Source organism: Numida meleagris, chromosome Z, assembly GCF_002078875.1.
Source record: "Numida meleagris isolate 19003 breed g44 Domestic line chromosome Z, NumMel1.0, whole genome shotgun sequence".
Lineage (NCBI taxonomy): Eukaryota > Metazoa > Chordata > Aves > Galliformes > Numididae > Numida > Numida meleagris.
This window is the reverse complement of record NC_034438.1, coordinates 41357886-41382717: the sequence shown is the minus strand read 5'-3', so window position 1 is coordinate 41382717 and position 24832 is coordinate 41357886. Positions and strand designations below refer to the sequence as shown.

Sequence of the window (24832 nt, the reverse complement as noted above, 5' to 3'; positions counted from 1 at the left end):
GTTTATGGCCATTTTGCCTTGTCCTATCGCCGCACACAGCTGAAAAGAGTCTGGCCTCCTCAGTTTGCCTCCCACACCTGAGCCATTTAGAGACATTGATCAGATCCCCTCTGAGTCGTCTTTTCTCAAGGATGAACAGACCCAGGTCACTCAGCCTTTCCTCATAAGAGGGGTGCTCCTGGCCCCTTATCATTTTTGTGCTGGACCCTCTCCAGGAGATCCCTGTCTTTTTTATACTGGGGAGCCCAGAACTGGACATAATACTCCAGGTGAGGCCTCACCAGGGCAGAGTAAAGGGGGAGGATCCTTGACCTGCTGCCACTCTCTTTTTAATGCACCCCAGGATACCATTGGCCTTCTTGGCCACCAGGACACACTGCTGGCTCGTGGCCAACATGTTGTCTGCGAGGACACCCAGGTCCCTCTCTGCAGAGCTCCTCTCCAGCAGGTTGTCCCCCAGCCTGGTGCATGCAGTTATTCCTCCCTAGATGCAACACTCCACACTTGCTCTTGTTAAACCTCATCTGGTTCCTCTCTGCCCAACTCTCCAGCCTATCCAGCTCTCACTGAATGGCAGCACAGCCTTTCGGTGTGTCGGCCATTCCTCCCAGCTTTGTATCATCAGCAAACTTGCTGAGAGTGGACATTATCCCCTCATCAAGGTCATTAATGAAGATGCTGAACAAGACCATACCCAGCACCAACCGCTGAGAAACACTGCTAAATACAGGTCTCCAACTGGACTCTGCACCACTGATCGCAACCCTCTGAGATCTGCCAGTCAGCCACTGCTCAGCCCACCTCACTGTCCGCTTACCTATTCCACAGTTCCTCAGCTTCGTTGTAAGGATGTTGTGGGAGACATTATCAAATGCCTTGCTGAAATCAAGGTAGACTACATCCACTGCTCTCCCTCCATCCACCCAGCGAGTGCTGACATCATAGAAGGCTACCAGGTTGGTCGAGCATGACCTCCCCCTGGTGAATCCATGCTGACTACTCCTGATAACCTTCTTCTCTTCCCATTGCCTAGAGATGGCATCCAGAACAAGCTGTTCCGTCACCTTTCCAGAGACAGAGGTGAGGCTGACTGGCTTGCAGTTCTCTGGATCCTCCTTCTTCCCCTTTTTGAAGACTGGAGTGACATTGGCTATCCTCCAGTCTTCAGGCATCTCTCCCATTCTCCAGGACCTCTCAAAGATGATAGAGAGCAGTTCAGCAATCACCTTTGCCAGCTCCCTCAGCACATGTGGATGCATCCCATTGGGACCCGTGGATTTATGTACATTGTTGTTGCCTAGACGCTCTCAGACCTCACCAAAGGGAAGCCTTCTGTTCCGCAGACTCTCTCACCAGGGTCCAAGATTCCCAAGGGGGAGTCTTTGCAGTGAAGACAGAAGCAGAGAAGGTGTTCAGAATCTTCACCTTCATGGCATCTCCCTTTACCAGAACACCCCCCTCATTTAGTAGGGGACCCATGTTTTCCCTAGTCAAAAAGGAAAAGGAAATAAAACTTTCATGCATAAAACAAAACTTTAAAAAAGCCTGAGTTGAGGTACTGTCTGGTGTTGAGGTTATGAGTGATATTTTGAAACAATTTCTGATATACATGTAATTCTTTTATATGAAACTCAGCTATACAACTTTAAACTTAAATGGCAACTAATAAAAGATTTGTCTGAAACATTTGTAGCAGATATTATTTGGGTTTTGACTTTTTTTCTTACTATCTTAGGGACTTGATTGCATCAAAATTATTGAAGATTTAGCGAAAGTTCTCAAGAAACAGTCAGGTAACTCTTTAATATTGAAATAATTATATGAAATATATATGAAATAATTATTCTGTTTAGGACTTCAGTTGATATGAGAAAATTTTGGGCCCTGTGGATGGAAAAATGTAAAATTGTTTTGTGAACTTAATATTGATCACTAAGGGAGTCTGTTGTGGACATTTGGATTTATTTGTACATGTAGGTTTCTGAGTTACAATGTTATAAGACTGCATCTGAATTAGGCAAATGGTAGACCCTTATCCTTAACGTGTAAAAACAAGCCTTAAGTTGAAGTTTGAGGCTTCGTGTTAGTAGCTGTATTGTATTTGTGTGTTTCGTGCCTAGTGAGGTAATGGTAAAAGGTAGCCTAATACAAGCTTGCAGTAGTCTTGCTTAAACTACAAGAAATACAGTTTTACAGTGCTTGTTTTGGTTTATATCACATTACTTTCATATAAATAGAATGAACAGTTAATAACCTCGTAAGTTTATTTTGCTGTTACATTTAGACTGATCTTTGTTTTACTGGGGGGAAGAGGATGCCTATAGTTGTATATGTAATATGTAGTATTCATAATTCATAGTGTTTGACAAATGTCTAAAATCATTTAATAATGACATATTACTGATACGGTTTTGGTATCAACTAAGATTTTGTTGTGTAGCATTCTTACTACAGTTTGGGGTTATTTGTAGAGTATGCCATACTGTTATGGCTATAACACAGACATTTAGTAATGAAATATTTCCTCCTAGGTCTACGAAATGTCTTGCCTATAACAACTGCTAAAGTCCCAATTGTCAAATTTTTCCATGTCAGAAGTGGTCTTGAAGTAGATATCAGTTTATATAACACTCTGGTAAGGTTATCTGTTTTTTAAACAATAAAATGTGGGGCTGCTTCTTGAGGATGAAATGATTGCTTTGTCTAGGTTCAATAATAACTGATTCCAGTTATCTACTCCAGTTTTATGTTTCCAAGCACAAATGGGTTATTTTTGACTGGGTGGAATCAATTGCGCAATCAAGACTTTAGTGTTATTACCTCTGTTAGACAGTATAGTGGTTCTTCGGTAGTAGTAAGTGATAGTTTTTAATTCTTTCTGTAAATCAGACAAAATAATATAACTTCAACTTTCCCATCCCTCAGTTCCCATCACAATTCTTGCTTAGCCTTTGAGACCTGGGATAGTAATTTAGAATCCAGCTTGCCTGAACTGGAACACAACACAACTTAGAAAAAAATCATTGGCCAAATATTTTAAAAACAAGTCTAATTTGGTTTTTTTTTTCCAATGTTTTGAACATCAGTAGCCAGTTGCAACATCAAAGGAAAGTAAGTTTTAGAACCAAGCATTAAGCTTTCTGAAGCTTCTGTATGAGCCTGAGGGGAGACCAGGTAGAGAAAGATACCTCAACTACAAAATCTGAAGCTGTGTACTTGAAGTTTTGCATTCACAAGGGTAATTTGACAGCTCTTAACTTTTCTGGAATGAAATCTCTTAATTCAAGAATTAACCCCTCACCAAATATTTTGCAAATGCAGTAGTAGATGAATACTTCACTTTCTGAAGTACTGTTCTGTGAATTCTGCTTTATAGCACCTCTGAGAAGCATGAGTTGTTTGTCAGGTTTTCAGCAGAGTAGTAGGTGATGACCTCATTGCTGAATGTTTCCTTCCTCAATATACGTTTTACCATGCAGGGCTTATTTCTTGCGCTCACAACTCTGCAGGCTGTTAAAACAAACTCACTATAATTATTAAATAGATTAAAATTGAAAAAGTATGTATGTGTACTTGTGAACTCTTGAGTCTACCGTGCTCTGAATCATTCATTGTCTTCTCTTAACTAAAAACATTTTCTGTATTTTCAACTCATTCCCTCACTTCTTCAGAGCTCCTGTATTTTATATATGGGTTTCTTATTTTCATAGGCCTTGCATAATACAAGACTTCTTTCATCATATGCAGCCATTGATCCTCGAGTAAAATATCTGTGCTACACGATGAAAGTTTTTACAAAGGTGAGTTTATTTCAGACATTCAGGAGGCAGTAGAACCTGCACCATGAGGTGATAATCATAAAAAATGTAATTTGTGTTTCTTTATGTAGATGTGCGACATTGGAGATGCATCTCGTGGTAGTCTTTCTTCATATGCATATACTCTTATGGTGCTTTATTTTCTTCAACAGAGAAATCCACCTGTCCTCCCTGTTCTTCAAGAGGTACAGTATATCAAAAAAGAAATTAGTTTCTGTAGACAGTATTGATCAGAAGAATGTTAGCGGTTAGTCTTAAAGGCTCTTCTACTGATTTTAATACTGTGTTTTCAGATCTACAAAGAACCAAAAAAGCCTGAAATTTTAGTTGATGGTTGGAACGTTTATTTCTTTGATAAGATAGAAGAGTTGGTGAGTAATGGTGAAATGGTATACCTCTGCAAATGAAAAAGAATTCATTTTAAGAGACATCCTCAGATGTGTTGATTGAACGCAGTGGTGGAACTAAAGTAGCTGGTGCTTTAAAAATCCAGATGTGAAGCTTTAAGAACACAGTTGTTCTATCAACTCAGCAATGCAAGCATCTGTACATTTAAAAACAAACAAAAAAAATCCTCTGCATAACCTGAAAAAAATGGTTTTAAAATAATTTGCTTTAAGATGTTAATGATGATAGTAAAACATAGTGTGTGCATCACGTTACTGAGCAGAGAATTCCTTTAAAATATTAGTTACCTATATGGCCATAGTTGGTTAAACTTATTGAAAAATTTTGTATTAAGTGAGTTTTTACAGTGAATTAATAAAGGCAAAACCTGATAGTAGAAGTATTATTAATTCCCCACTTCAGTTAAAGTTTAAAAGACATGCTAGTATAAAATCAACATTGGGTTCTTAGTGGCAGTTTAGAAAGAAAGTATCCTGGAGTAACTGGATCATGTTCAAGTTGGATGTTATAAAGTTATTCTCCCTAGTGTAAGTACAGGAAATAAAAATATTTCTGTCATTTTCAGCCAGTTGTTTGGCCTGAGTGTGGCAAAAACACTGAATCTGTAGGGCAACTGTGGCTGGGACTTCTTCGTTTTTACACAGAAGAATTTGATTTTAAAGAGCATGTCATCTGCATTAGGAGAAAGAACCTGCTTACAACTTTCAAGAAGCAGTGGACCTCCAAATACATTGTAATTGAAGGTAAAAGCATATAATGTACTTCCATATATAGAATTTCTTTAATGTCCACATTAAAAACTTGGTCATTCCACATTGGTTTACTTAGTTTTCTGTTAATAGATTACAAGTTGCTATTTCTTCATGTTTTAAATCCTTGTAAAATTCCCATTGAGTTTCAGTGGAGCTAAAAATTATTCTGTTTTTTTTTTCCACCTGCAAAAAAGCTGCGAAGCAGAAATCATACTTGTGAGATTTTACCACTAATACTAAGTTTAGCAGAGTTCACATTTGAATGACCAGTTTAATGCTGTATATGTATTACACTGTTAATGCTAAGATCTCTATCAGGAAAATGCAATGATACATTTTAGAAGTGTTCTGTAAGTCCCTCATGAGGAAGCTGTCGGTCGCCATGAGGCCTCTCTTCTGTCTCTTCTTCTCTAGACTGAAGAATCAAAGGGACCTTAGTCACTTCTCATACACCTTGCCCACCAGGCCCTTCACCACCTTTGTAGCTCTCCTTTTGACATTCCCTTATAGCTTCATGTCCTTATATTGTGATGCACAAACCTGCACAGAGTGATTGAGGTGACGCTGCAAAAGTACAGAGCGGAGCAGAACAATTCCTTCCCTCAACTCTCAATCTGTTCTCTGCCTAATGCACTTAAGGCTACATCTTTCACTTTTCATCTGCAATAATGTGATCTTTTGTCCATGAAGTTAATTTATTTTCCAGAAATTCACAAACAGTTTAATTTTGATGTATTAATTCTGTGTTCAAAATAATTGTCTTGGGTTGTTTTTGTGTGTCTGTGTGTATATATAAATATTTGAGTCATGTCTCTAATGCTTTCTATACAGACCCTTTTGATTTGAACCACAATCTTGGAGCTGGATTATCAAGAAAAAGTAAGTTTCCTGTTGAAAAACTTGGGTACAAAGTGATAATCCTTGTTTTACTGGGTTGTTTGATGTTCACATGATGCTTTCTCTCCTTTTTTTTTTTTTTTGTTTCCCTAGTGACAAACTTTATAATGAAGGCTTTTATAAATGGCAGAAGAGTATTTGGTACTCCTGTAAAAATATTTCCTAAAGAATATCCATCAAAAATGGTAAGCTGCTCCTAAGGGCAGTATATGCATGTTTTTCATTGCGTAACTTATCACTTGTAAGAATATGGTTATGGTCTCTTAATGCTTTTCTTTTCTAAATTTCAACAATGCTGTAATCGATCCTTAACTGTTATTACTGAGTATTCCTTTGATATTGTTTCCCTTTAAAATGTGGTGGCACAGAAAATATTAACCAAGTGAGATATTCATTGTACAGACTTAGAGATAGTTCAGCCCCTATGAAAAAAAGTTTAGGGTCTTTAAGACTGGTTTAATAAAGAACGTGCAGACCTGGTAGTCAGCAGGCTGCCTGTGAAGAAGAGGAAGCAGTGGACGATTTTATCTCGTCAGATCTTTCAGGACTGTACATAAGCAAAATTTCAACAGCTTGCTTATCTGTTTTGACTGCCAAGTGTATGAATCTGCGATTTATATGCGTCTTTTTTTTCAGGAGTACTTCTTTGATCCAGAGGTATTGACAGAAGGAGAATTGGCACCAAATGATAGATGCTGCAGAATTTGTGGTAAAATTGGCCATTTCATGAAAGATTGTCCCATGAGAAGAAAGTGAGTATAGTTCTGGGATCAGTGTGGCAGATTTCCTTAGAAGGAAGATTAGAATAGCAACGCTAAAGCTGTGCATTCTCAGCTATATTCCATACAGCATTAGAGCTGAAGTCAATGGAATTTTGCATCTATGAAAATATCTGGGATAAGACCACTAATGTATCTCACAGTCCTTTGTCCAGCCATTGCAATAGGAGATGCTGTTTATGAAGGGTGTAGTAGTTGGCTGTCTTCTGGGGATCTCTTCTCTTGCATTCCCCCACCATGTCCAATTGCTGAATAAGAAATGTTTGAGTGCATACCTGCTCTGGCAGTACTCATTTGTAAACTGGACTTTTGTATGATGTTATCTTTTTTTCAGTTGTTTTGAACTTGATTCTCCTGTTTTCCATAACAATCATCTATGGTAATCAGTTCCAGAGGTACACTGACTGCTGTGTAAAGTAGTACTTTCTTTTCTCTGGTTTAAACCAGACTCAATTTTACTTTCATAAGCATTTCGTAGGTGGATTTAGTGAGTAATGATAATGCCTAGATGAGATTTTAAGCCATGATTGTGTTTGCCTTGTAACTTCTTGCCAAGTTAGTGTCTGTGCCCTTTTTAGTAATTGCTCTTTACACAATTGCTCCTTTCATTTTACCTGCCTTTCTCTGTACATTCCATGATTGTACTACTTCCTTCTTAAAGTATTGACACTAGGCCAACACAAAGTACATGGATGTAGGCACTCCATGGTTTTACATAGCGCGAAAAAGAAGTCCCTTCTGTATTGTTCTTTATATTTTATTTGATGATACCGATATTCTGGTAAACTTCTTGGCTACTACGTTTAGTCAGTTTTTCTTGTTTGTTTTGAGGTGGAGTTTTGGGGGTTTTTTTTGTTTGTTTGTTTGTTTTGAGAATTCTTTAAAATTTTTCCACGATGTTTTTCCTTAGGTCTAATTGCCAGCTTTCATCTGAATATTGCATAGACATGGTTTAGATTATTTTTACCTGGATGCATTATTTACAGTTTATCTATGGTGAAGCTCATCTGCCATCATTTTGTCAGTTTATTGAGTTTATTGAGTTTCTTCAGGTTTCTTGCTGTTTGTGCTGCATCTGACTGAGCAAAGGAGCCTATTATCATCATCAGACACTGATTGTTCCTTCTCCAGTTCATGAATAAAGAAGTAAAATGAAACCAGCTCAGTAATGGCATCTGGGTCCTCACTGATACATCTTTAAGTCACTATGAATGTTAGAAGCTTCGTCCTTTATACATGATTTCTAGAGATAGTCAATATACACCATTTTGGAAGGAAGGTAGATCTCTCCTGGAATTGTACAAGTAAGAAGTAGAATGAGAGCTCTATTTTCTTCTACTGTTAGCGTTTAATTTGGTGTCTCTTTTCTTCCACTGTTCTTGCAGCTCCAGACCAAGATCTTCACATTGATGCATTCATATTTTAGAGAAAAAAAATATTAGAATTTCAGCTGTACTGTAATCTAATTGTAAAGTTAAATTATTAATATATATTATATCAGTGTAGTACTGTTTCTTAAGAGAGTCAAGGGCATTTAACTTTATTTAACCTGCTGAAGAAATACATGGAGTTATTGTCTACATGCAGTGTTTGTGTTTTTATCTTCTGTGTATATATGATGTATGAACTCTGCAGCCTTTTTCTCTTGCAGACTAAGACGACGACGTGATTATGAAGATAGTAAAAGCCAGAGGTACACAGAAAACAAAGAGAAAAGCAAAGAGGACAAAGAAATCCAGAATAGAACAACAGAAAAAGAAAGCTGTGTCAGGGAGGGGAAGTTGCATCTGTTTACACCTCAGAAGAGCAAAGTAGCAAGGGGAATAGTGGAAACTGGAAAAGAAAAGTCTCCCAGGCAATCAACAGAGAAGTGGAAGCGGCTAGAAGACAGAGAGTTAAAAGAAAAACGTTGTTTTATCTGTGGAAGAGAAGGTCACATTAAAAAGGAATGCCCACAGTATAAAGTAGCTGCAGGTATGAAACTGATCAAGCTGAGTAGTTTAAGCTGAATTTATGGTTTCAGGGTTGACTGATGGGTAAAGATTTTTCTTTTGAACTCACATAAATGCTGACTGGCTTTTTTAAAATCGTCAGACATGGTCAGTTTTCCCTTTATTTTCACCTACCTTTCAAAACTGTTGTGTCCTGAGAATTGACATGGTTTTTCTTAGCAGATAAGATGGTAATAATAGAAAGCGTAGAGTGCCTACTGTGTTGAAATTGCTTCTGTTGTCTTCACTACTTAAGTTTGCTAATGTTTCAAATTACAGCTTCTATTTCAGCATATTGTAATAGCAGTAAAAGTTTTCCTGTAACTCCTTCCCATCATGTAAAATAGACCTCTTTCATAAGGACCCCAAGGTCACTAAAAGTTAATTGCTCAGATAAAATATTGCAAATGGGAAGAAATAAATAATGTCTCTCCTAATTCAGTAAACAGGTGGATAAAATAATCTGTCTTATTTTTCTTGGAGTCAATTTGCAACTTGGAGTTAAATAAAAATTAAAAAACATAAAACTACAAAAATTGCCTAAACATAGAACTTGACTGACAGACTTGAACAAAACAGTGAACTGCTAAGCAGTATCTAAGTCATCCTTCACACTAGAACTCTAGTTGTCTTTGTTGTAAGAAAATCACTAATAAAAATGAAACTTCTTGGGTTGGTGCATGGTACTTTCAGCTAGCTTACAAAGGAACATAGTATTACAGTTTTCCCCTAAGTAAATCTAGAAGGATTGATATACATACTGTAGAAAAATGCTGTATGGTCATACTGTTTGCTCATTACTTGAGATGTCAAAATAAAATACTGGAATCCATTGCATACACAATTTCAAACAATCTCTTCTCTACTAGAAAAATGTTCCTTCTGGCTCAGATAAGGAAACTCTTCTAATGGGTGCATTTGATAGAATAAGACATAAGACTGTGCTACCAGAATACTGGAAGTGATAGGAAAACGGTTGCAAAAGTATTCAGAATTTTATGGATATTTGCAAGTGTTCTTAATTGATTACTAATAGAATTGGATGGATGAAAAAGATCTTGATAAAGTGAAGACACATTTTATTAGGTTTCTGACAGTTTGAAGATGCATGTTAACTCTAAACTTAACATTTGAGTTTATCTTCGAGCATTTTTTGCAAACATTCCATTTGCCATTATACTGAGTTTGCTGAGTTGAAAAGGAGTATACCTGACTGTTTTGTAGTTGCTGATGGAAATTATGGGTATTTTGGGATTTAATGTATTTGTAGAGATCTAGGATGGACTTTACCTTTTTTGCTTGTCTAGTGCCTGAAGTGTTCTCTGTAATTCTCTGGACCTAAGAGATCCGGTTTTGTTACTTACCATGCTATAAACACTTCATGGAACTTCGGACAATTCACTGAACCCAATATCATCATTCATTTTCTGAAGGTTCCAATCTCCTTGTGTAGATTTGGGAAGGGAGATTTCTAGCTTAAATGCATAATTATAGATGCATCTCATTTCATTGTGCCCATTTTTCCATATTACAAAAAAGCAGAAAATAGCAATGTCCTAAGTTCTCTGTGCTATGAATGCAAGAATCTTTGTATTTTTGTATCTTAAATACCTGAGATGCAAACTAGTTTCAAATTAGTAAGTCTTTGCAACATTATGACTTTTTCAGGAGGTTCAAAACCAGAAGCCTTGTGTGGATCCCCTTTACCTCCAGCTGCCAAACATGCTGGCCGATTAAATCAGGTAAACATTAAGTGTTCTTTTTCCTGGATCTCTTTAAATATTCTGAAACCCTTGTAAAGGAACTTAAAAATAGTTTTACTTAAGCTTTCAGGGAGAACATGTGTGTATGTGTGATTCGGTAATTAAGTTTTGTAGGTTCATCAGTATGTATGTGTTGTTTACAGGGAACGCTTATACATGAAGAAAAAAAGAAACAAAAAGGAAAAGTACTTTTGAGTCCCCAGTCAGGTTTGTATCTCTTAATTTCAATACAGACATTTGATGTAAAAGCATGCATTTTCAACTTGCTTTCTCTATCAGTCCTTATGGAAACTCAGCCTAATTTGTTGAACACAGCAGCACTCCTAACAGATTAGTAGATAATTCTGAAGTGAAGCCACCTTTTTTTTTTTTAAAGCTGGAAAAGTGCATTTTTTCATTTGTGTTTTGGAAACAAAACTTATAAGGCATGTCAATTCTGTCAGCCATTTATTCTTTATTTCACTCTGATAGATTTATTTTGCAGAAGGATATGGTGTTTTATCAATCTCTCTCTTCTCTCCCTCTGTTTTGGCATACATGGGGTTCTGTGTTTCTCTTCAGGGACGACATGTGGAGCACTTTCTTGTGAGGCTTCCTCAGAATAATCGTCTAGAATTCCACATGATCAGCTTACTTAAGAGAGACTATGAAAGCACATCCTTTGTCTGAGCTGCCAAAATGCGAGAAAGTTAAAATTACACTTACAAGTAGCAGACAGATGATGACATAAAGGCCTTTATATATGCTCTCTGGATCAGAGATGTTTTATGCATTATGTTAGATGCGTGGTTGCCACTGCAGCTTCCTTACAGAAATTTCACACATTTAACTTACTAACTGGCACAACGAAGATTTTTCAAGTAACTGCTTTTTTTTTTTTTTTTTTTTAATTACTTTGAGTTTTGTGTGCAACTGCAAACCATCTAGCAGCTTGGGTTTTTCCATGGAATACATAAATCTATCTTGGGGCATCTGAAGGGAGACTTGAGAAGTCTTTGCAAACTGGCATTAAATATCTCTCTAGATTCTCGGTTTTATGTGGGGTGGGGAAAAAGTCATTGCTTCTTTAAAGCTGAGTTGGGGGAATTAAAACACAAAGCAATTTGCCCACAGACATTTAATTGAAAAAAGTTACCTTTATTATCTTTTAAGATTTCCTAATGTCCTCTAGCAGCTGATATTATAAAGTTGATCTGTGTGTGCTTTCATTGTAGTTTGACTTCATAGTAGTTTCCTCCTGATTGTTTCAGTTCGTTTTTTTGTTTGTTTCTGTTTTTGTTGGTGGTGGTGATTATTGGGGTTTTTTGGGGGGAAACCTTTAAGCTTTTAAAGTATGATGCTTTTTTTTCCCCCCTGATCTCAGGCAGCCTTTCCAATAGATATATGACTCAGGGAAAAGCCTCACAGAAGAGGACCCAACAAGAATCATGAGGGATGTGAAGCACTGTTAAATTGCAATACAGTTGCAATTTATTTCATTCACTTAAAAACTTACTTTGGCTAAAGCATCTGGATTCACAGGACAGCAGCATAAACAACCTTCAACTTAAAATACCCATGTTTCTTTAACCTTACTTTAGATTGCTAATACAGGATTTTAATATGGTCTCATACCATAGACCCCTTGCTCCTAAATAGATTGTTTGAGCATTTTAATAGAAAGCCATGATGTTTTGTATTTGTTTACTAGGTAAATCATATAGATAAATGCAGGTACTAAAAAATGGACCAAGGTTTTGTCATTCAGCCTGACCATTTTAAAATGCACTAAAATTGTGTGCAAGCCAAATAAATGTATTTTCTTCAAAATTTGATTTTTTGAAGGAGCAAATATTATTTATATATGTTGATTGTTACTGAATCATTGTGTAAGTGTTTGAAATGCTTGTAGACTGTGCTTGCAAACAGTTTTTTGTGATGTTTTTATTTTCCCCATGTAGAGGACTGAAAACACAGACACTAGTAAGCATATGTTAAACTGTCTCTGCGGTAAAGCAGTACCATTGAGATTTTTAGGTTTTTGCCCCTTCTGTGATTTTATGAAATTTAATTTGCTGCTGTGGTTGTGTACAAGAGAGAAGGGAAAAAAAAATAATAATAAAAAAAAGACGACTAAGAAACAGGTCAGTCCTGTTTGATGCTGCTAAGAATATTTTTCATTACCTTGGGGATACAGACATAACTGCTTTATGGAATAGAGAAATGATATATGGCGTCTGGGGAAAACACATGTGCATTTTCATAAAATGTGAATGGGATCCTTGGACCAGCCATGAATTTAAGTAGGTTTATCAACTTGAGCTTTACTTGAAGTCCTTCCAGAGCTGGTAATGTACTCTCTGTCTTGTTCAGGAAATAATTACATGGTAAAATTGAAACCACTGTTATTTATGACTTTGAAATAAATAAAATCAAAATCTAGACTTACGTTTCTGTATTTCTTCTTAAGTTGTAGCTTTCAGTATTCCTGACTGAAATGTGGAATTAATGATTAACTTAGAATGATCTGTTTTATAATATGTCGTGTTTAATTTTTTTCCCTTACCTATCTGTTTTTCACTAAAGGTGAAGGCTTGAATTTCCAAAGTGACCTTAGGAAGCTGGGATCCTAACTCCTATTGTTTTTCCTCCACCTGTAACCAGCTATCTGTATATTTCTAGATGTTCATCTTTCCCCCGAAAGACATTGTTTTTCTTTACCTATTTTCAGTCTCAGCCAGAACCACAAATGGAAAACAGTTCCAATTTTGTTCTCTATAGCATATTATTCATATAATTTGAAGCCTTTTTTTTTCCCTGAGATTTTTTTCTGTACTTCTTCATTCATACCCAAAAAGTTCACATGCAGGGCATTTACATGCCTCATGTATAGTTTATTTAGCCTTCTGTTTATACTTTGTGTTTTGTTGATGAGAACAAAATGTATAAACCTTTAAGAGGCTATTGCACAATGTTACAGATAGAAGATATTTTTAAAACTGAATAAATCATATTTAGGCATACTCAGCACCTTCCCATTGTGATATTTTGTAGTTTAACAGTGAAGCTTTCAATTGTGAGATTTCTAAACTCGCATCTATATCCTACAGATTATAATTCCAACCTCCAGCCAGCTCTGAAGGTAATACCTCTTATTTCCCTGGAAACTACAACAGATACAAAGAGTACAATAACATTGTTTGATGGATCAAATTCTCAGCTACAAAATGCTATTTTTTCAAAAGTCAGTGCCATTAGCTGTGCATTTTCACCAGTGATGAAAAGCCTGCTTGTCACACTCATAAAAATTTGCACCAGCAGAGGTGACCCACTGTCGCCACTGCTGAAACGCACCACCTACTGCCTCACTGTGCTCACATCCACTGCTTGGTCTCCAGAAACATTCAGCAAGTGCCAATGAATGTCAGTGGGTACATTTTTTCTGTATGGAGGATTTCAGTGACACACCTTTATACAAGAAGTTTATACAAGAAGACAGTACTGACAGAGAAACAAGTTGCGTTTGCACACATACTTCCAGCTTGTACTTACGGGCATTGCTGACTAAGGCCTCAGGCTCATAGCGCATCTAAGGCCTTCCACTTGTCCGTGGGTATGTTTCAGATGAGGATACATGCACCTGTTGTGTGCTAAATGCTTTGTGTAACCAAGGACAGTGAAATGTTCTTATACACTTGGTATCTACTTTCCTATTTGAGGTAGGACTGTGTCTTACACAGAGCGTTGAAGAGTACAGGCACAATCACATACGTAAAAAATAGTAAATGCTGTAATTTAAAACTCTGAAGCAGGGCTGTGGCACAGGCTGGAGACAGGCAGCCTGGATAGAGGGCATGAACTGTACTTGAGAGCACACAGTGATGAATGTGTGTGGCCCACACCCTGTGTTGCAGGTCACCATTCTATTTTTCTGCATACTTTCATAGAATCATTAAGGTTGGAAAAGACCTCTGAGATCACCAACTCCAACCATCAACCCATCAGCAGCATGCCCAATAACCATGTCCTGTCTTAGATTCAGCTAGGACTGAACTGTTTTCTTCAGAGTGCCTGGTATGATGCTATGTTTTGGTTCTAGGAGAAAAACATGCACACTGCTGTTTATAATTTCTGCTAAGCAGTGTTGCACAGCGCCAAGGCCATTTGCAGTGAAGGGACCAAGGAGCTGGGAGGGAGGAGAATTAGAACAGCTGACTCAAACTGGCCAGAAGGTTATTCTGTACTGTATGACATCATGCAGAAGGAGTTTTGAAGGGTACAGAAGTTCCTCGCTTCTTTTGCTGCTCGGGAGTCTAGCTGGGCGTATGTTGGGGGGCAGCCAGCAATTGCTTGTGCAGCATTTGTTATATATGTTCATATATATTTACATATATAGTCATATATATATATTTTTCTCTATCTTAGTAAACAGTTTTATCTCAACCTACTTTATTTTCTTCCGATTCTCTCTATCATACTGGGAAGGAGGGAGTGAGCACACGAATGTCTGGTGCTCAGCCATCCACTGGTTTAAAGCACAACACCATCAGTACCACATCCACAGGTTTCTTCAGCAACCCCAGGGACGGTGACTCCACCCCCCACCCCGGGTAGTCCATTTCAATTCTTCACCACTCTTTCAGAGAAGAAATATCCAACCTGAACCTCCCCTGGTGCAACTTGAGGTCGTTCCCTCTCATCCTGTTGCTACTACCTGGGAGAAAATGCTGACCTGTGCCTTACCACTATCTCCTCTCAAGGAGCTCTTCTCAGAGCCCAGCTGACTTATTCCACACATTTGCATGCGGCTGTATATCTCATGCTGGATATTTGGAAACATTTCATCTCAGAAGGAGTGGTCAGGCACTGGCACAGGCTGCCCAGAGAGGTGGGGGAGTCACTGGCCCGGGAGGTGTTCAAGAACTGCACAGATGCACTGAAGGACGTGGTTAGAAGGCATGGCACTGATGTATTGGTGGATGGAGTCGGTGATCTCAGAGGTCTTCTCCGATCTTAGCGACTCTACGGATCTGCAGAGACGCCTATCCTTGTTTCCATCAGACAGTATCTGCATTATTTGGCTGTGGTTCCTGTAGACAGGGACGGTGTGCCCCGCGGGCAGGGCCGGGCCCCGCATGTCGCTTATCTCGGCGCACAAGGCGCGGAGCCTCCGCCCGAAACACACGGCACGGGCCCGCACAGCTGGGTGCAGAGCAGCGGGGCGGGGCGGGCCGCCTGCCCATCACTCTCAGCTGCCCAATGAGAGCCGGCAGCGGAAGCGCGTCGGGCGGGGCGGTGTCGCGGTGTGACGTCTGTGGTGCCCATGGCAGAGGGCAGAGGACGGGGACGTGGGGTGTGATGGCATCGTCGGTGGTGCGGGCGACGGTGCGGGCCGTCAGCAAGAGGAAGATCCAGGCTACCCGCGCCGCCCTCACCCTGGTCAGTGCCGCGGGCGAGGCGCGCTCGGCTCCGGTTTGCGCCCCGCGGCAGCGCTGTCGGGGCCGGGCCGGGCGGTGGGGCCTGCTACCGCGGCAGGCGGCCTCGGGGTGACAGCGGCCGTGGGGGCGGCGGGCGGGGCGAGGCCGAGCGCTGTTGGGCCTCTGGGACTGGAAGAGCGAGCGAGGGTCTGGGTATAGGCTCGGGCGGGGGGACAGCGCCTGGGGGCCCGCGGGCAGCCGGCTGCGGAGCGGGGCACCGCCGTGCGAGGTGCGTGCGTGCCTACAGACAAATGGCAGTGCGTCGTATGCGGAAAGTGAGGGGCGGGCTCTGTGCAAGTAGACTGTCTAAAAATGAAAATCTAATCCAGAAGAATTAGGTTCTCGAGCTGCTGTCTGCTGGCGGTGGGGAGGAGGCAGGTACTGTGTTCTGCAGTCATAACGCACGGCCAGAGGTCAGGCAGCGGGTCAGCAGGAGGTGGGCTGGCGGTGTGACGGATGGCTGTGCCACAGGTGGCCGTGCAGATGAGGGGCCAGACTGAAGCGTCAACGTAACTACGTTGCACAAAGTCAGAATAGGACTTTGTGTAGTACAGTTCTTTTAAACACTTCTTAATGTGTGCAAGCATTCACTGCAAATAAGCAAGAAGTAATGATTTGAAATAAGGTGTGTATTTTTGTTTTTCAGACCCCATCAGCCGTCCAGAAGATAAAACAACTTCTTAAAGATCAGCCTGAGCATGTAAGTGTACCAGGGCTGTTGTGCTGCGCAGCTGATGGTTACAAAGCACTTCTGGCTAACCTAGAAGTCTGAAGTAAATGCTCAGTAGTTTAGAGACATTGGGGACTTTTTTGGAGGGGGGTGTTTATTAAGCATTGTTTCTCTATAGAATGAAATGCTGGAAATAGCTTGCCATAATGATGTGTCACTGTACCGTTACTTCTGAGATGGAAAAAATGTGAAAAGAAGTTGAGTTTCAAACTATTTTTAAGTTATATTTTAATGAAGTCTTCTAATATGGCATACTGGTGACTTCTTTTAAGGCCTTCAGCTGTTGCTTTAAGACATTAATAATTAGTTTTTGTAGAAATTATTGCTGTGAGGTATAAAATTGTAATGCTTGGTTATTATCTATTGGGAAAACATACAATACTTACAAAACTCGACAAAAAGTACATTCTTGTAAGTAATCATTTCACCAAATAACTGAGCTTTTCATAGGAAAGCACAGTCTTCCTTTCACTATAAAAACACTGTTTTTATTTTGCTTTACGGCAAGAACTATTTCAAGAGGAATATTTCTCTCCTAACTTCAGTACAATGCCCATTGTTCCTTTTTCTTCCTGTACATCTGTAAATAACCGCACTTTTTGTTCAAAACGCAAACGATCGTAAGGAAGCCCAAAGCCTACAGCTCTGCTGATCAGTCACCCTTGTGTTATAAATGGTATTCCTGTTTTCCAGCATGCTGCATTGTATCTAGTGTTTCCTGCAGAGAGGTGCTTAGTCTGAGCAGATGACACGCAGTTTGTCTGAGGTCCCACTTGACGACATTTGATAATGTTTTGATAGAATTTTATTGTAACATTGATTACACAGGTATACAGCGTGCTTCTATTTAATTATGAAACAGTGGTTTGCTGAAAATAGAGATATTTTTGAAAGATTATTGTACACAGATGGTTTTCTGATTCTGTACCACTTTTTCTTAGTTCCTCACTTACATGGCTGCTCTTTTTCTGTTGAGCATGGAAGATGGTGGTGGGAAGCTGTGAATGATTACAAACATAATGCCCCGGTTGGGTTTAACATGGATTAACATAGTAAGCAAATAGATATACTTGGTGTAAGGAAGGGCTTGAGTTTTATGGGCAAAAGGCAATAGGAGTATTGAAGAAATCAAAGTAGATTCTTTCAGAACTTTGAATTGAAGTAGTTTTTTGATGGTCATTAGAGAAAGAGTGTAAAAATCTAGCAATTGCCCTTGGCCTGCCCTCACAGCTTCATAATTATAATAATCTTAAAATAGTACCTGAATTAACATCTGAATAAAGTTTAAATTGAAGTCACAACATTTTGAAATGTTACTGTCTTTATGAGTCTGGGCTCCTAAAGAAGTAATAATAGTTTATTATCACTTCAAAACTTCTTTTTAAGCTTATTTCAAGCTAGGTCCAAAGTAGCAAATATCTGATGCTTACTGTTACCTTGATAATCAAACTTGTAAAAGGAAGAAAATCCACTAAGCTAGTTCACTCCTGTTCTAGTGCTGGCTTTTGGGTAGTTAAGAATAAATGTCATCATTTTGTTGTTCTGCCTACTTTTATATCTAAGTGTTGAAGAACAGGTTTAAAAAAAAGTCATGTATGTTTGTGGGTTTTTTTTTTTTCAGGTAGGTGTGAAAGTAGGTGTTCGTACAAGGGGATGCAATGGACTTTCTTATACATTAGAGTATACAAAGTCTAAAGGAGACTCTGATGAAGAAGTAGTTCAAGATGGTGAGTTTCTGCTGCAGTAGAGCAATTTTATGTGATGGGTTAGAAATTGGTTTGACTAGTAACTTATAGCAAGAGGTACTAGTTTTCTGATACTGAAATTACCGTTGCATTATTTTCTGTTCTGAAGTTACCATTTGAAACATGCCGCTTTGCAGTTTGTGGTTCAGAGGGTACTGCACAGAATAAGTAATGTAGCCAATTGTTCGTGGTTTTGGAGGTGGTTAATCTTAGGTATTTAGAGAAGAAAATAGAAAAATGCATATAGAAAGGGATCAGCATACCTAAAACTAGACTTGGAAAATAAGGATTTTATTTTTGAAAAGTCTTCTCTAACTTGTCTTCTGCTTCACTGATCTGTAATTTGTTTTTAACGTCTTTGTGCTTTTGATCTTTAAATTGTTTTGTAACAATCGTTTCTACAATTTTAATTAAGCCTTGCTTTGAAAATTGTTTTCATATGCTGATGCTTAAGCTTGCTGCCTGATGATATTGTTGAGAGCCCCATAACAGGTGTATCGCTAAAATATTGAAAATTCTGTAGCTTTTTCTAGTGTTCAGAAGAATTTATTTGTGGTCCTTCTGTCAAATAGGGGTTTTCACAGGATCAAAATGATGTTTGTTTTTGAGAAGTTTCTAAAACATTCCTCTGGTTTTTGTTTCGTTTTGTTTTAAGAATTACTGAGTTCTCTTGTATTTACATTCAGAAAAATTAATCTAGCAGTGAAGTAGGAGATATGAATGAATGGGATATGACAATTATCTCCTTATAAATAGAATGCTGCTGGGCAGAGCCCATCTTCCAGCTGTGTTGTAAATATCTATGACCAGCTAGTACAATTCATTCTCTTACAAAAAGAATTAGTTGGAACAGCAAATGACTAAATTGAACTGGAGTGCGTGAGATTGAGACTGCCACGTAATTCTGCAGGTGCCTCTTGATTTCAAACTTAACTTGGTTCTGGAGTTATCTCTTCTGCTTGACTTAGAGCTACTGTGGCTTTATAGAGCTGAAAACACATTTTTTGGTTTGGATCTTAAGGAAGATAAAAGCAGTTTCTGTTTCCCTCAGTCAAGAGAGAGACTTTAAACTTCAAAGACAGACAGCATTTCAGATGTCTCTGCTTTCTGTTTTGTTTGGCTGCTTCTAGACAGATTTCCACTAAAGGCTTTGACTTTTATATAGCTCTGTACTCACTGAGCTGGTGGCTTTGGATGCCAGCCCAAATTTTCTGGCTTTTAGGTAGCAAGTGACTGCTTCAGGAACCAGGTCTGTAAAATTTTGCATTAGGTTTAGTCTTCTGTGTCAATTGCTAGCCAAATTTGCCCTGAAAATCTGTTTGGGGAAAGTTCAACTTAGTTGCCTGCAGACTTATGTTGTTATAGCAATATGTTTTATCTCAGTTTTGACTGTAGTAGAACAGCTTTCTAGCAGTTGCTTATGTAACTTAACTGGTTCTTGCTGCTGTTAACTGATGTTATTTCTGTTATCTCATACTCTATAGACAGCTAAAGCAATCTACTCACAGCTTTATATCAAGATTTCACTTTGCATGCCTTAGAAAAGAGGTCTGTTTCTGGTTCATAAGATGAACTACTACTAAGACTGTTATTCAGATTTTATATTAGGATAAAAAAATGCAATTAAAGTGTCACAGATTAGTTGAGGAAAAAGAAGTTGCATTAACGGTCTTCAAATTTTGCTTCCAGTTTTTTTATCAGTGTTGAAACTGAAAGTCTACCATTTCCATTTTATTTGAAATACAATTAGAAGTAAATGATGAATGATTTTGCTCTACGTAAATTTGTTTTTCTTTGTTGTATTCAAGGCGTTAGAGTGTTTATTGAGAAGAAAGCGCAGCTGACACTTCTAGGAACTGAAATGGACTATGTAGAAGATAAATTGTCCAGTGAATTTGTCTTCAATAATCCAAACATTAAAGGAACATGTGGCTGTGGAGAAAGCTTTAACATCTGAAATCTCAGGACTACTACTTTGACTTGAAACATCACAAAACACTTGCTATTTGGCTTTCAGAAGCAGATCAATTTTCTTCAGGTTCTAGGGTGTGCAAAGTCTGGACACCACTAAGGAAAATAAAGTTAAGTCATGTTGAATATGTAAATTGTGTGTTAAGTTCCAGCACTGATGCAGTTATGCTGTAATTAACTTGTGATGAGTTGGAATCCAGAAGGTAAGAACAAAGTGCTATCACAATGTCACTGTACTTCTACATGCCAACAAAATAAAACTCTGCTGTTCTTTTCCTTTGCAATTTTCTTTGTCCACTCTACTCATTCCCCGTCCAAAACTGATGCAATTTGCAAAAGTATATTGCCCATGTATTCTGGTTTGATTTAGGGAAGGGGGAAAAAAAATCACCGTTTATAGGTGTTCTCTTATATACACAGACGTGTGGTCTTCAGCTTCAAAGTTCACTGATTGTGTAAATGCTTACCTTCTTTTCTTAGGTTTCTGATACTTTCATATTTTTATGTGTAGGTTTTCTGGTAGCCTACTTTCCTCTAAATCCTGAGAAGTCCAAAAAGAAGTTTGTGTCTTAGTATAGTGGTAGGCTCTTATAGGACTGCTTGAAGAAATACTTAAAAATGTGCTAACCGGCTTTTAATCCTGTTCCTTGCCTTGTTGAAGGCACAGCCTATGTTGTACTTATTTTGTTTTTGAAAATCACTATGTTCAGGTAATGGAGTGCTAAAGCAGGATACAGGCCTTGTTCCTCGTGTTTCTGTTGTTTATCTTTCTTGACTTACATTGCAATGGTGTTAAAACTTCTCAAAAATTTAATTCTGTGTTCACAGAATATGTTTGTATTCTCATTATGCTATCTGTCTACCAAAGCCACAAGCTGTCTTTTGGGGGAGAAAAATCTTTAACTTTTTTTAACTGTACATGCTACTCATTCTGTTAGAACTTGAACTCTGCATAGTGACTTTGTGGCACTAGGATTTTTCATTTTAAAAGCTCACAGTAACTTCTATGTAACTGCTAACCAGTTAGTTTAGTAACAGGAAACCATTTATCATTTGAAAAGAAGAAAAACTTTCATTGGATAATTGTTTTAAAAAGAATTCTGTCAGTAATTAAAAAATATATACATAGAATGCTATTTTTTTTCTTTGGAGTTTAAGCTTACTTTCTCCTAATCAAATTATTCCCTTTTTAAGGCAGCGTTTTTCAAGCTGATGGTCTTCCACTGGAAATCAGGCAGAAGTGTAAACATTTCTCCAGGCTTTCCCAAAGATGATAGGAGAAAAGTACGGTTCCATCCTTTTATCTCTAATTTCCTTGATTGTCTGCAAAGGATACTGTGCAGCTAAGTTACTCCCTTGTGTAGACAAGACAGTAACTTGTTAATCTGGCAAACTAACCTGAACACTTAGTCAAAAGGGTGGAAATAGAAAGCAGAGGATGCTGGGGAATAGGCTCTTAGCATCATATACGCTTGCCTGTGAACAACTTCGCAGTAGTGACGTGCTAAAGATATGGAATTGCTGCCAGTTAGATCTGGCTTGAGAAAAGATGTAGAGGCAAGAATAAAAATGAAAAATCATTCTTGGTGTGTATTGCATAGGAACAGAAGGCCAGAATTTCCGGAGCTATAATTCAATATTAGGTGCTTGAGTTTTAGTTGTATACCAGGTCACCTTTTGATATAAAAACACTTTTTCCTTCAACAGTCAATTGTTGTACACAGTTACTTTATTTTATACAGTAATTCAGGAGTAGCTGGTATAACATTGTTTACGTGAATTTATAGTATCGCAAACCCTTTCATCTTGCCAAACAAAAATCCAGTTAATGTGATAGTATGTCTAAAACTCCAAGCTAAGGGCATTTCTTCAGATTGCGTTTCTGTGCTCCTTGCTAGCAGATGAGACTATGAATGTAGTAGCACTGGTGTTTGCTAAGAGTGCTTTGACTTTACCTGTTTCACTTGTTTCAGTGTGCATTTGGTTTTGGGGATTTTTTTGTACCTGTGCACACACAGTAATCTTTTTCATGTGTTTTGTGTATATGCCTTGAATGGAAGTTTGCATTTTCATACTCTCCTGAAACAATCTTCTAAAACATGTTAATTTACTGACACATAACGCACAGTCTGTTAAAGTAAGCTTCTGCTTAAATACTGTTTACTGTTCTGTAGACACATGGTTTTGTCAGTTGATACAATTTTGTGCAATACTGTATGTAGAATTCTGAGTTATATTAATAAATATTGCCTGTTGGTAAATGAGAAAGATTCCTATCTTGAAATGATTCTGTTTACAATAGTAAATATGGGGCAGAAGGCATGGGAGAAAATTAGGCTTGCATGCATGGAATGAGAAATAGATACAATGTTAATGTTACCTGAATTAATAATTCTAAGAAATATTAACAGATTCTGAGAAAATGATGGAGGTTGTTGATACAGCTGTATATTCATGATGCTGGAGAGAAATAACCAAATCTTTCGTACAGTCAGGACGCTGGAAATGCAGCAACTGTCTTTCTGCTGGAGTTCTTACAGAACTTGGGGGAAAAAAAGCAAAACCCTAGAACAAACAGAAAAACTTCTTTCACACCAGCAACTCACTCCTGATCCACTCCTTTTTGTAGCTCTTTTTGGATGTCTCAAGAAGGAGGACAACTTGTTTAGGAAACCTTAGATAGCTCAGTATGCAAATCATTCTGGCAACAGATGATGGCACAAAATGAATTTGAGCTGAAAAAATACGATACAGGTGATGTGACTGTAAAAATTAATGTCAAATAATTATTGTTCTGTGTGTGTTGAATCCTATCTGCCAGGCTGTTTCTGTTGTTTATTCCTCACTGTAATTATTATTCTCCCCATTTATTTAAATTAGCTTCTTCACTAGCAGAAAAATTCCCTAACTATACTTCTTTAGTGCTAACATTTGGTTTTCTTGGCATTAAGCAGATAATTCTTTTATGATGCTACAGTTCTGCAGTCTCTCTTGACAGAATTCTGTAGTTGTCTCATGTGGCAAAGTATGTATCTGTGTATTTGACCCAGAAGAGCTCTGAAAAGATTACTTGAAAAATTAATTTTCAGCATGACTAGCTTTTTATCTGTAGAGTCATCAGCCACACAGTGAGAACTCTGGCCTTCTCTTTTTTTTTTTACTGTTCTTTTAAGATATGTGAGGAATGCTGCTTTGTAAAGGTGAGCTAAAGTACAAGGACTTAGCAGAGCTCCACATGCATTTGGGTTTGAGCGGCATTAATTGTAATTGCTTTCAGCAGGAGCTGGCATTTTCGTTAAAGATACATTAAGGGAATTTGCTGAATTGAAGCAAGCTCTTTGCCAACATCTCTTATTGTCCCTTTCAGTAGTTCATTTGTTTAACCTGTGTGTACCTTCACTGGTAGCTGCGCTCCTCAAACTGTGGAGCCTGTGTTGGTAGATCAGATCTAGGAGCACTAGCTGCAGTGTCCTAACCCCTGCTTCTTTTCATAGACTCACAGCCTTAGTTCATGAGAACAGATAGCTACTGCCACAGGGTGGCAGCAAGTTTACAGTACCATTCAGAATTAGAATTGCCTCTGCCTGGTTCCCATGTTCTGTTTCCTCTTGTATTTCATGGAGTACTTTTGGTCATATTGGTGGAAATGATTGTTGTGGTGTTCACCCTTCTTTGTATTCTGCTCTGTTTTTCCTGTCTGTTTCTGAAGGATACAGATGGGTGCAGGTAAGCAGTATGCCAAATCATTTTAAGACCTCCTGATGCAAAGAGTAACAAAGAGCAGAGCGTTTAGTTTGCCAGTGAGCTTTTTCTATTGATTTTCTTTCCATTCTTCTCCCTGCTAGTAGTGTGCTAATGTACTTCAGTAATGTTATATCTAACTACAAATTACTGCGGATGTATTCTGATTGTTAGCTTTAACCTCCAGATGTTGGGATCGTCTGATCCAACAGGATGAAGAATCTCATGTAATAGCAAAGTCTCCATTCACAACAGCACTCTCATCCTCTACACCTTACTTATCTGGATTTTAGCCACTGCACGGTGATTTTATTACACATGATTTTAATGAAAAGTTCCTTCTTTATCTTACCGAAACTAAATCTAGACAGTGAGAATAAGTTCCCCTGGCTAATGAAATGAGAGAAAAAATTGAAATAACTTAAATAGCAGAATTCATTTCACAGAGATTTTCCAGCCAGGCGCTTCTTTTTTTTTTTTTTTTTTTGACCATGTGTTTTAACCTTTAATTTGTTCATAGTGAGTCATCCATGTAGACCTTTAATTCCTAATCACAATATTCTGAATCAATACTAAATCATTGTATGGAGTAGCAAAACTGTTTAAATTAGAATGCTTTGCTGTTAATTATACTCATTATTTTTCATTGCACTTGTTTCATATGAAAAGCTTAAATGCAATTAAGTATTCAAATAAGGAGAAAAAGCCAGGTTCTAACAAACTTAATGTTGTAGGATCTCAGGAAGTACACAGGTAGTAGGGAATGGGAAATAGTCCCTCC

At 38.2% G+C, this 24832-nt stretch overlaps 2 protein-coding genes across 7 annotated transcripts in view; both read left to right on the top strand.

The window, feature by feature from the left end:
* The window catches only part of ZCCHC6 (zinc finger CCHC-type containing 6), a 34024-nt gene extending 21189 nt beyond the window's left edge, over positions 1–12835 (top strand). For 2 of the 6 annotated variants that reach the window (XM_021380449.1, XM_021380453.1), the window contains 12 exons: positions 1736–1793; positions 2532–2635; positions 3711–3800; positions 3890–4003; positions 4112–4189; positions 4792–4969; positions 5810–5857; positions 5969–6060; positions 6512–6627; positions 8306–8628; positions 10314–10387; positions 10552–12835. In XM_021380449.1, coding sequence (XP_021236124.1) covers positions 1736–1793; positions 2532–2635; positions 3711–3800; positions 3890–4003; positions 4112–4189; positions 4792–4969; positions 5810–5857; positions 5969–6060; positions 6512–6627; positions 8306–8628; positions 10314–10387; positions 10552–10743 — 1467 coding nt within the window. In that variant the 3' untranslated portion in view covers positions 10744–12835. Of the gene's footprint in view, positions 1–1735; positions 1794–2531; positions 2636–3710; positions 3801–3889; positions 4004–4111; positions 4190–4791; positions 4970–5809; positions 5858–5968; positions 6061–6511; positions 6628–7706; positions 8629–10313; positions 10388–10551 lie in introns of those variants that run through there. The other 4 variants (XM_021380450.1, XM_021380451.1, XR_002433326.1 and 1 more) reach the window with 4 other exon arrangements.
* On the top strand, positions 15663–22578 carry ISCA1 (iron-sulfur cluster assembly 1). Its single transcript, XM_021380882.1, has 4 exons — positions 15663–15826; positions 16511–16564; positions 18216–18321; positions 20148–22578. Exons 1-4 carry the CDS (start codon positions 15746–15748, stop codon positions 20294–20296), a joined length of 390 nt encoding a protein of 129 aa, XP_021236557.1. The 5' UTR covers positions 15663–15745; the 3' UTR covers positions 20297–22578.

Bases quoted from the DNA above. Each gene is read 5' to 3' on its own strand.
- ISCA1 (XM_021380882.1), top strand. From the start codon at position 15,746: ATGGCATCGTCGGTGGTGCGGGCGACGGTGCGGGCCGTCAGCAAGAGG. The intron at 15,827-16,510 runs GTCAGTGCCGCG...TTTGTTTTTCAG, and splicing joins CCCGCGCCGCCCTCACCCTG to ACCCCATCAGCCGTCCAGAA. The intron at 18,322-20,147 runs GTGAGTTTCTGC...GTTGTATTCAAG, and splicing joins TGAAGAAGTAGTTCAAGATG to GCGTTAGAGTGTTTATTGAG.